General features: G+C 52.1%; 1 protein-coding gene across 1 annotated transcript in view; it reads left to right on the forward strand.

Annotated features, from left to right (window-relative positions):
- The window catches only part of LOC132206662 (prosaposin-like), a 14,078-nt gene extending 10,551 nt beyond the window's left edge, over window positions 1-3,527 (forward strand). Inside the window, exons 9-11 of the mRNA XM_059641204.1 lie at window positions 449-526; window positions 1,630-1,740; window positions 3,421-3,527. Of these exons, the coding sequence (XP_059497187.1) occupies window positions 449-526; window positions 1,630-1,740; window positions 3,421-3,456 (225 nt within the window). The 3' untranslated portion in view covers window positions 3,457-3,527. The remainder of the gene's footprint in view (window positions 1-448; window positions 527-1,629; window positions 1,741-3,420) is intronic.
- Window positions 3,528-10,483: the final 6,956 nt, after the last annotated feature.

Below are 10,483 nucleotides of genomic sequence, written 5' to 3' on the forward strand. Positions count from 1 at the left end.
CTCTCTCTCTCCCACTCTCTCTCTCCCACTCTCTCTCTCCCTCTCCTTCTCTCTCTCTCTCTCTCTCTCTCTCCCTCTCTCTCTCTCTCTCTCTCTCCCCCACTCTCTCTCTCCCACTCTCTCTCTCCCACTCTCTCTCTCCCACTCTCTCTCTCTCTCTCTCTGTCCCTCTCTCTCTCTCTCTCTCTCTCTCTCTCCCCCTCTCTCTCTCCCTCTCCCTCTCTCTCTGTCCCTCTCTCTCTCTCTCTCTCCCCCCCCCCTCTCTCTCTCTCTCTCCCTCTCTCTCTGTCACTCTCTCTCTCGTCGTGTCTCAGTGAGTTTGTGTGAAAACCGTGACAACGTTTCGGTCGTGCCGACAGAATCCAGCGAATGCCCAGGGCAGTAACTATTCTCTTTCACTGCACCCCCCCGCCACCCCCTGCCCCTCTCTCCTGGTTGCTTTGTACAGTGCATGGATTTTATTCAATCCCACAAGGAGGAGATCACCGAAGCTGTAGAGGATCCCAGCTTTCACAATCTGTGCTTGGTGAGTATCTCAGGCTTAGTGTCCAACACACTGCGTCTGTCAGAGAGAGAGGGAGGGGAGGGAGATACAGCAATTCAGGATCAGGGCAAGCACAGGGTCAGTGGCCCAAATGGCCTCCTCCTGCCCTCTGCCGCTTCACGTTGAGATCAGCGAGAGTTTCCAGGAAATTCCCGACAATAACCTGAGTGACAAAGAGTGTCCCGTGAAGTTCGGTCGCTCCATTGCAGCCTGCTGGTGGGACACAGCCTGAGGACTAGGCCCCAGTCCATTCCAGAGGTTTCGGAACTCACTCCCACAGATGGTCGTAGGCACCGTATCAGTTTTCAGTTTGAACCCTGAGAGAAAGTGCTCCGTTTAGCGAGGGCTGGGGCCTGTGGCGCTAGGCGGCGGATTAGCCTGTGGTGCAGTCAACAGGGCCGAAGGGTTGAATGGCCTTATCCTGTCCCTTGATTAGTTTGAATTCAGATCGAGCCCATGGTGATAAAGCATGAGTGTCGGTCCCGGTGGGAGGGCCAGCCATTAGTGGGCCTTATCAAACCGACAGGAAACTGAGTGAGGTGAATGAGCTGATACAAACCCCAGGCGGAGGGAGAACCCACAGTGTGTCGTCTGAATATGCTCCGACTGTATTTCGATCAGGAAGGAGAGCAAAGGGAGAATGTGGCATTTCTTACAACTCCGAGTGAAGAGCCCCAAACCAGATTGATCCGAATTTGACATTCCTTAAAGTGAATTTGACATTGAAGGAAAAGTTGGGATAAGTTATTGAGTTACCTTCCAAGTGAAAATCAAAATGGTCTGAGAGGGTTAATACCATCAGATGGAGAGATAAATGGGAACAAGCTGGGAACTGATTACGCATGATATAGATATCATAAATGCTGTTCCAGTGAAGCATTATCCTTATAGACTCAATCCTCAAAAATGGGCGCAGGATCAAAACAAAGATTGAGAACATATTCATTAAAAGTTCAAACATTGAGTACATTGACTCCAGTCCACTGCTGCTTCCTGTTTGGGGTTAAACAGTGCAGCTTTTGCTCTGTGTGCTTGACCAGAGAGCTGTGCTCCTGATAATGTCATCTTTGTGGAAATATTCACAGCAACTGCGGGTCTGCACTGAGAAACAGCAGTTGTTTGACGTTGGAAGAGATAAATGTACCCGGGGACCGTGGTACTGGTGTTCATCCAAGGAGCATGCCTCCCTGTGTCGCGTAAGTTCAGATTTATATCACTGCTATTCACTGGGGAGAGAATAGAAAATGTCTCGGCCACAGGCTGCCAATCAAGCCAAATTATAAGGCCCGATGTTGAATAGGTTACTGTGTCTCCAGCAGTTGGCATCTTCCTCAGATCCCAGAGATTTATTACCCTTTCACCTGATTATATCCTTTTCTGATCTCATTCCTTTCACGCTCACAGTTAACATGTTAACAGCAGCTGTGTAGAGGTCCTGAAGAGAGGTGGAGGGACAGGTTAGCATTGAGGAAGTGGGGAGGCTGCAGAAGGACTCGGACAGGCTGGGAGCGGGGGAAAGATGTAGCAGGTGGAATACCGTGTGGGAAAGTGCGAGGTTATGCACTTTGGCAGGAAGGTGAGAGGTGCAGAGTATTTGCTAAACGGGGAAAGGCTGCGGAAATCTGAAACACAAAGGGTCTGGGAGTCCCAGTTCACGATTCCCTTCGGGTTCACATGGAGGTTCAGTTGGTAATTAGGAGGGAAAATGCAGTGTTAGCGTTCACTTCGAGAGGGGGCTAGAATATAGCAGCAGGGGCGTCCTGCTGAGGCTGTATCAGGCTCTGGGTCAGGCTGCGTTCGGAATATTGGGAGCAATTTTGGGCCCCGTATCTAAGGAAGGATGAGCTGGCCTTGGAGGGGAAGTCCAGAGGGGGTTTATAAGAATGGTCCCAGGGGTGAAGGGCTTGTCGCATCAGGAGCGGTTGAGGACACTGGGTGTGTGCTCGATGGGGTTGAGAAGGATGAGGGGGGGAATCTGACTGAAACGTACAGAACACTGAGAGGCCTGGAGAGAGCGGATGGGGAGTAGATGTTCCCACTCCGTAGGAGAGACTTGGACCTGAGGGCAAAGCCTCAGGGTGAAGGGACGGCCCTTTAGAACTGAGATGGGGAGCAATTTCTTGAGCCAGAGGGATGTGAATCTGTGGGAATCATTACTGCAGAGGGCTGTGGGGGTGGGGGGGGGGCAGGCAAGTCACTGAGTGTCTTAGAGACAGAGATAGAGAGGGTCATGAGGAGTGAGGGGGGGTCAAGGGGAGAGTGGGATTGAGAAATGGGGGAGTAGCACCAATGGGGTGAATGGCCTCATTACAGCCTTCCATGACCTGTCAGGGTAACCCGGGGGCTCAGACTAGTCCCAGTGCCCCTTGGCGTCACCAGTAACATGCCTGTGCCCCGTGGGCTGTTTCTCCTGCCGCACTAACTGGTTCCATATGCCAATGGAGACCAACTGCAGCTCCCTGAGGGTACACCCTTACCCACCTCGTCTCTATCCCCCACCCCCCCCACAACTTCTGGTACACCCTTGCCCCCTTCACGGTGACATTGCCCCATCACCCCCCTCACACCCCCAGCACATCCTGGCATTGGGCAGAGTTGGGCATGTCCCAGCGATGCCCAAAGAATATGGTGCCCATTCTTGCTGGGTCCCAGGGGAATACAGGGCAGAGATGCCCCATGGAGATGTTTCCATGGGCCCTGCCATGCCTGAGGCATTGGAGATGGACCCAGGCAGATGATGCCAACTTGGGGTGGTGTGCGGTGGGTGGGTGGGGGGCTGAGCGTAGAAACTGTGCCACCGTCCCGGGGCATGTGTGGACTTATTTTTCAGCAACGTGAAGCACCCCCAGCATTTTGACCAATCCTTTCTATTCCAGAAAAATTACTTTTGTGACTGGTACGGCTGGAGCTAACAGCATCGTGTGAACATGGAATCGCATTTCTCCCAGAATGTATCGCAAAGAAATTCAACCAAAATAAAAACGCTGATATCTTTGCTTCGAACTCTCACTGAGGCTGAGGACCAGCAACTTCAGTGAAAATGCCTGTTGTGTGATTCTCTTTATTTTCAGTTGCTTTCCCTCACAGTTTGTGATTAGTTGCTCACATATCACCATCGCTCACTCTGAGACATTCCCTGCGAAGATTTGATTCCTAACGAAAATTATTGACCATCCTGAACCATCCACACCAATCCATTCCTCTGGGGGGCAGGGAGAGGGGTCCTGGCTATGGCTGTGGTCCCTGTGTTTTATGGAAAGGTGTTTGGGAAGAGACATTACAGTCCAGGCTTTAGGGAACACTTTGAGAGAGAGATTGGAAAAGGGCGCATTATTTAAATTGGGGAGAGGGAGCAGAAGGAGAGAGGAGATCGGATTGAAGTTTTAAAAATTGTGAGATCTCGGCACTGAATGGCCGGGGAGATGCTGTCGCGCCCCCCCAACCCCCCGTCTCTCGTAAAGAAGGGCCAGGAACGAGAGGGTGCAGATTTTGAGAGATTTGTAACTGATCGCAATGGCGGGATCCCTCTCAGAGATGCTCCCAGGTGTTCATAAAGTGAAGGGAGCACTCTCCTCTGAGGTTCCCGCCTCGCTGTCTCTCACAGATGCACCCCCGCCCCATTCAGGACCCCACACCCTCCCCCTCCCCCTGCCGTTCTATTTGTAACCCTACCAGAATTTACCCGAGTGAATACCACCGTCCCCAACCCCCCCACCCCCCCCCCCCCCGGGAATCTCAGTCTCTGCCCAGTTGTGAGGGGTCCATGTTGGGCTGGTCCCACACCCCAGGCCTGGTGTGAGGAATCTGAGATAATAAAATGTGAGGCTGGATGAACACAGCAGGCCAAGCAGCATCTCAGGAGCACAAAAGCTGGGCCTAGGCCCTAGGAATCTGAAACCTGCTTTTCTCTCTCTCCCTCTCGCTCTGTCTCTTTCGTCCTGTCCTTGCCCAATGTTCCCTGCAGTTTCTGTACTGACTGGCACCCAGTAGTGGGACTCATCCTGAGATCCCTCCCTTTGGGATCCCATCGTTGGATTTGCTCCCCAACCCAAGCTATTGCCTGGGTTTGGGACCTTATTCCTGTTTTTGTTCCCAGCGCCATTGGTTCTAATGTACTCCACACCCACTATCTGTCCACCCCTGCCCCCCCACCTACAAACCCCACCCCACCCCGCCAAAGCACAGTCCCTGAGAATATCCTGCCGCTGCTCTGGGACATCTTTGACCCCTAGACCAGGGCAGTCTCGTGGAATCTGGCTTGTAACACGGGGTGGGGGTGTGTTGGGGGGGGTGGTGGCAGTGTTGAGCTCTCTCCCTCTGCCTGGCGGTCCCATTTCCCCTTCCCACCCACGGGGCCTCTCCCTGCGCCCTGAAACCACCCCCCCTCTCCCCCTCCGTCCGTGTGTGGCCCGCAATCCCCTCAGCCTCCCGGTTGCCCCAGTGCGTCCCCAGCCGGCCCTCCCAGGCTCCGAAACCGACGCCCGCGTTTCTGGGAGCTGGGGCTGGAGGGGCTTCCTGCTCGTGCGCTGGGCCGCAGGCACCGGAAACATTCCCGGCCCCACATCTGACCGCACCACCCCACCCCCTCCCCACCCCGACGCTGACGTCCCCCCGCACCTTTGGAACAACCCTGTTAAAAGGTGGGGGGGGCTCTTAAAATCAAACAACAGCAATCCCTTCAGAGCCCCCGTGACCTGGCGAGCGATGGCCCACAAAATACAGACCTCCCAAAACGCTGAGCGATGATGTTTTTACAAATAGTGTCTGCGCTCCCAAAGTCTGAAGCTCCCACTCTCCCCATGACACTGGGACCACCACCTCCCTCAGTATCTCCATCTCGGAAGATCTCCTTCAAATTCCCTCTTCCTCTCAGTGACCTGGGTTCTCTAAGACCACCCTTTTATCCCTCCAGAGACCCCCTTACGCGCCAAAGCTGGCCTCCAGTGTAGACGCAGCAACACCGAACAAGCCTCCCTTTTCTAGATCCTCGTCCAAAGCCTTTCCCCAAACTGGTTTCAATCAGCTGCTCAATTAACTGGGCTTCAGGTCCAAACGTTGGAATCTCCTGAATTAAAGCTGCGATCAAATTACACCCCATCAAAGGAACAGCTTTCGCAGCTTGTGATCTCAAAGGCCAGGCTCAGCTTTGGAATGAAATCGCTCTGAAAGGACGCGGCCCCATCGAAACTGCCCATTTCACCCAGCCGCAGTGAGCCTCAAACGCACCGAAGGCAGTTCCCCATGGACCGAACATTTCTGTTCCTTATATGCCTCTGTGTGCAATCGTCAATAAACCCTCATCCTGCCCATCCCCAATTTCCTGGAAGTCTCCTTTCTGAGTGAGGTCTGGAAGTGCAGCAATCCGTCTCTGCGTTGACGATTTCTGACTGTGGGGCGAGTCGGGAACAGGACTGTTTTCCATTGAAGGCCTGAGGAAGGAAGTGCCTTTTTGCAGCAATGTTGGAGGGCGTGGGATGTTTGGAAGTGCTGTTTACACAGTTGCTTTAGAAGCAGCTCGGCAGTCGTGGCGGGGGAGGGTTTGTAGTGATTTCTGCGACATTGGGACACGGCGACAAGGTGAGTGGGTTGTGAGGGTATGGATACCAAAGGTTATTAGCCAGGGCACAGCTCTCTGATTGGCTCTGAGATCGCTGAACAGCTTGTGAGCGAGGACGATGTGGGCAGAAGCTGTAGGACTTGTGGAAGACAGGGGGGGTTGGGGGTTGGGGGTTGGGGTTGGGGTGGCTCTCCCTGCAGGAACGTTGCCAAAGCTAAAGCCCGCTGTACCCTCCCAGCAATTGCTGTCGGCCATGGCTATTAATCCATGAGGCAGAGACTTTACAATTTACGTGACAGTCGCTCTGCTCCTCCACTGAAGAAGGTGCAGGAGCCCAAAAGCAAAGCTCGGAGATCCAAAAGGGCTCAGAAAATAAAAAGGAATTCCTCCATTGGTGTTTTTATTTGTTTCAAATGCTGACGGTCTGAGAATGTGGCATGCTGGGTGAAATCGGGCTGAGTCAGTGCACCAAGAGACAACCCTGCCTGAGAAATCTCTTCGGATGCTTTGAGGAGGTAATGAGGACACTTGGTAAAGGAGAGATGGGGGCGGAATCTGTTGGGGTTTCCAGAAGGCCTTAGACAATGTGTCACACAGGAAGTCGCTGAATATGGTGTTAGGGCAATGTACTGGCATGGGCAGAGGATTGGCTGGCTGGCAGAAAACAGGGGGTGGGGGGATAAATGGGGGATGGCGTCTAGATACAGAAAACCAATGGAATTTAACAAAGATGACTTTGACAGGGTGAAAGCAGTCAGATTATAAGAATTGAGGTGTGGTCGCAAGGGTCATACCGAGATAATGTTTTCTGAAAATCCAGGTGAGTGCCATCTGTCGTCCAAAATAACGGAAAGTCCACCATCTGAGAAATGAGACCAGGGCTCTCCTGAGAAATCGCTGAGCTCTCGAAGAAAACACCACCCATCCAAATAAAGGGCACTACAGCATTTTAACTCCGAGCCCTCACCAAAGGGATTTCGGAGAAAACATCCCTGACAGCAGAATCAGGGGCGGAAGTCATTGGTGGTATTACAAAGGCACAGTGTGTGCAAATTTGAAGAGACAAAGCATTCATTTATTGTTGTATTAATGATTGGGTTTATATAAATGGGGCTGGTGTTTGTTTGAGGTAGAATTTTGGCCATGTAGAGAATAATTAATAGTCTGGGGGGAATTGATCAGTTTGCTCGCGGTTCTGTTAAACTGTTTGGGTTAAATAAATAAACCATTACTTGGTAATTTTAACGAAGACATCCAGGATTGACTTTCATTTAACCGCTCCTTGAATAGATTATAACAGTGAGGCGAGATTCTTGGGGTGTTTTGGGTTTCAGTATGAGAGGGGAACCTCTATTCTCCATCATTACAAGTTGGGGATTATGTCTCAATTTATCTTTCAGAGACCTCCTCCATCTCTAACATAAATACAGCAGCAGGGACGTCCTGCTGAGGCTGTATCAGGCTCTGGGTCAGGCTGTGTTCGGAATATAGAGAGCAGTTTCCCATCCCGTATCTAAGGAAGGATGAGCTGGCCTTGGAGTGGGGTTCCAGAGCGGGTTTATAAGAATGATCCCGGGGGTGAGGGGCTTGTTGTATGAGGAGCGGGTGAGGACTCTGGGCCTGTGCTCGATGGGGTTGAGAAGGATGAGGTGGGGAATCTGACTGAAACGTACAAAACACTGAGAGGCCTGGATACAGGGGACTGGGAGAAGATGTTCCCGCTCAGTAGGAGAGACTCTGACCTGAGGGCACAGCCTCAGGGTGAAGGGACAGACCTTTAGAACTGAGATGGGGAGGAATTTCTTCAGCCAGAGGGAGGTGAATCTGTGGGAATCATTACCACAGAGGGCTGAGGCGGGGGGAAAGTCAGTGAGTGCCTTAGAGACAGAGATAGAGAGGGTCATGAGGAGTGAGCGGGGTCAAGGGGAGAGGGCAGGAGAATTGGATTGAGAAACATCAGCTGTGATGGAACAGGGGAGCAGTCTTGATGGGCCGAATAGCCTAATTCTGCTCCTGTACAGAGTTTACAGGGTTGGCCAAGTCGGATTGAGATGTGTGGAAATGCCTTCACACAGGCAGTGAGGAGCCGATGGGTTTCTCTCACACAGAAAGTCCTTTCACTCATCGCTAACCATGTCCCAGAGCTAACAGCTTCCCATCCAGCCGTGAGCAATGTTGGTGTGAGAGAGCACGGCCTGGTGTGAGGGAGGCCTCACCCAAGGGAGACAAAGGAGAGTATGGCAGAGTTTGGTTCAACCTTTGGGGATTCGGTGTTTTTGCGGGGAGAGGTCCTGGAAGGTTTGGTCAGTGCCAAACTGCAAACCGTGTGGCCTAATGCGGTCTCATCTCACCCATTTCAGTGGAGTCGGCGGCCCTTGGACTGGAGATGCCTCCGTGATGTCTCTGAGAAATACCTTGAGGAGATATTCTCACATGTTCAGTGCACGGTCTGGCACGTAAGCTGATGGGATAAAATTCTCCGTCCCCATCTTACTCAGCTCTGTTCCCTTGGGGCATATCACCTCAGAAAGGAACCAATACTGACCCCGAGACAGGAAGAAATGGAGACTACATCGCCAGAACATCCTTCCTCAGATACAGAGACACCGAACTACACACAATAATTACTCAAGAGGCAACAACACTCACTCACACACACTCACTCACTCTCACACTCACTTTCACACTCACTATCTCACACACTAACTCACTATCTCACACACTCAATCACTGACTCACACACTCACTTACTATCTCACACACTCACTCACTGACTCACACACTTACTCTTTCACACACACAATCTCACTTACACACGCACTCACACACGCACTCAAACACACACTCACCTCACACACACACACGCTCAGTCACTTACACACTCATACACGCACTCACACACACAGACACACACACACAATCGTGCCAGGAAGCCCACGCTGCTCAAGATATGAGAGCGCCCCTTACCCTGTACAACTGTAGGATCTGCATTAGATGTGGGCGTTGTCCTGACCCCTGGTCCGATCACATGCCCCTTACTACCTCTGCCGAGCTGGGCGAGGGAAGGGCATCCCGATGCCACCTGCAGGAAAGGGAAGTGCCCCGCTTTCTCTGGCAGCGTTTGGTCGGTTTGGGCATTGGGGGTGGGGTGTGGAAGGTGGGAGGCAGAGCAGGGAAGGAGGATGCTGGGTTAGCGATGGATGGAAGTCGGGAGACCGAAATAGTCCTGCTTTTCCGTGTGCAAAAGAAAAAATCACGCACACACTGACCAGGAGAGAAATGGAGAGATACTTGCCCCTGTCGGAGCAGAAAGAGGCCATTCGGCCCATCGTGCCAGCTCTGTATTTCAATGGCTGATCTGATCATCCTCAAGTCCCACTGCCTTTAGCTGTGTATGCCCGTGCCTGGTTTGTCTTCCCACAATGCAATGCCTCACATTTACCTCAGGCTGTTGGCGTTTCATATCTTAATATGTTATAAGCGATGTGTTTCAATGGGATCGCCTCTCATTCTCCCAAACTCCAGAGAGTTAGAGTCCTGACCTGTTTAGCCTTTTTCCGTAAGACAATCCCTCCATCCCTGGGAATCGTCCCTTCTCTGAGCTGCCTCTAATGTAATGATGTCTTTCCTTAAATATGCGGTTGGCGGGGGGTGAACCAAATCTGTTCACAGTTCTCCAGATGTTGTGCCCCCCGCACCCAGCACCTTCCATCTCACTCTCGCTGGGGCTCACCAACAAACTGGATTCGTGGGAGTACAATCTGCAGACTTCCTGCTGCAGCGTTCCCATTTCCACACCTTCCCTCCAAAACGACTGGAGATTGAGGGAGATTTCCTCACACAGCTCACAGGTCATCGTCGGCTGCGCTGCATTGCAGGGAGACGGGAGAGGCCCGGGTTAAACAGGGAAGATTTCCCGACAAGCAAACAGCCCATCCTTTCAGAGATAATGGGAACTGCAGATGCTGGAGAATCCGAGATAACACAGTGTAGGGCTGGAAACACAGCAGGCCGAGCAGCATCTCAGGAGCAGGAAAGCTGACGTTTCGGGCCGAGACCCTTCATCAGAAAATACACCCATCCTTTCTCATGTTTTAGACCCAATTTGAGGGCAGGGTCACGGGGAAATTGAATACATACAGGTTAGATAGCTTCTGCCGCTCAGAGTCCAGGGGAGAACTGTTAGCAATTTTTAAGCACTTTGCCAAGAGATGGTGAAATTGCCAGAGAAATTCAGCATCTCTGGCAACATCTGTGGAGATAGAGCAAGAGAGAGAGAGAGAGAGAGAGAGGGTGGGGGTGAGTGCGTTTTAGAGAGATGGAGAGAGAGAGAGAGAGAGGCAAACAGAGAGACACGGGGAGGGGGGGGAGAGAGAGAAAGT

This window comes from Stegostoma tigrinum, chromosome 40, assembly GCF_030684315.1.
Source record: "Stegostoma tigrinum isolate sSteTig4 chromosome 40, sSteTig4.hap1, whole genome shotgun sequence".
Classification (NCBI taxonomy): Eukaryota; Metazoa; Chordata; class Chondrichthyes; order Orectolobiformes; family Stegostomatidae; genus Stegostoma; species Stegostoma tigrinum.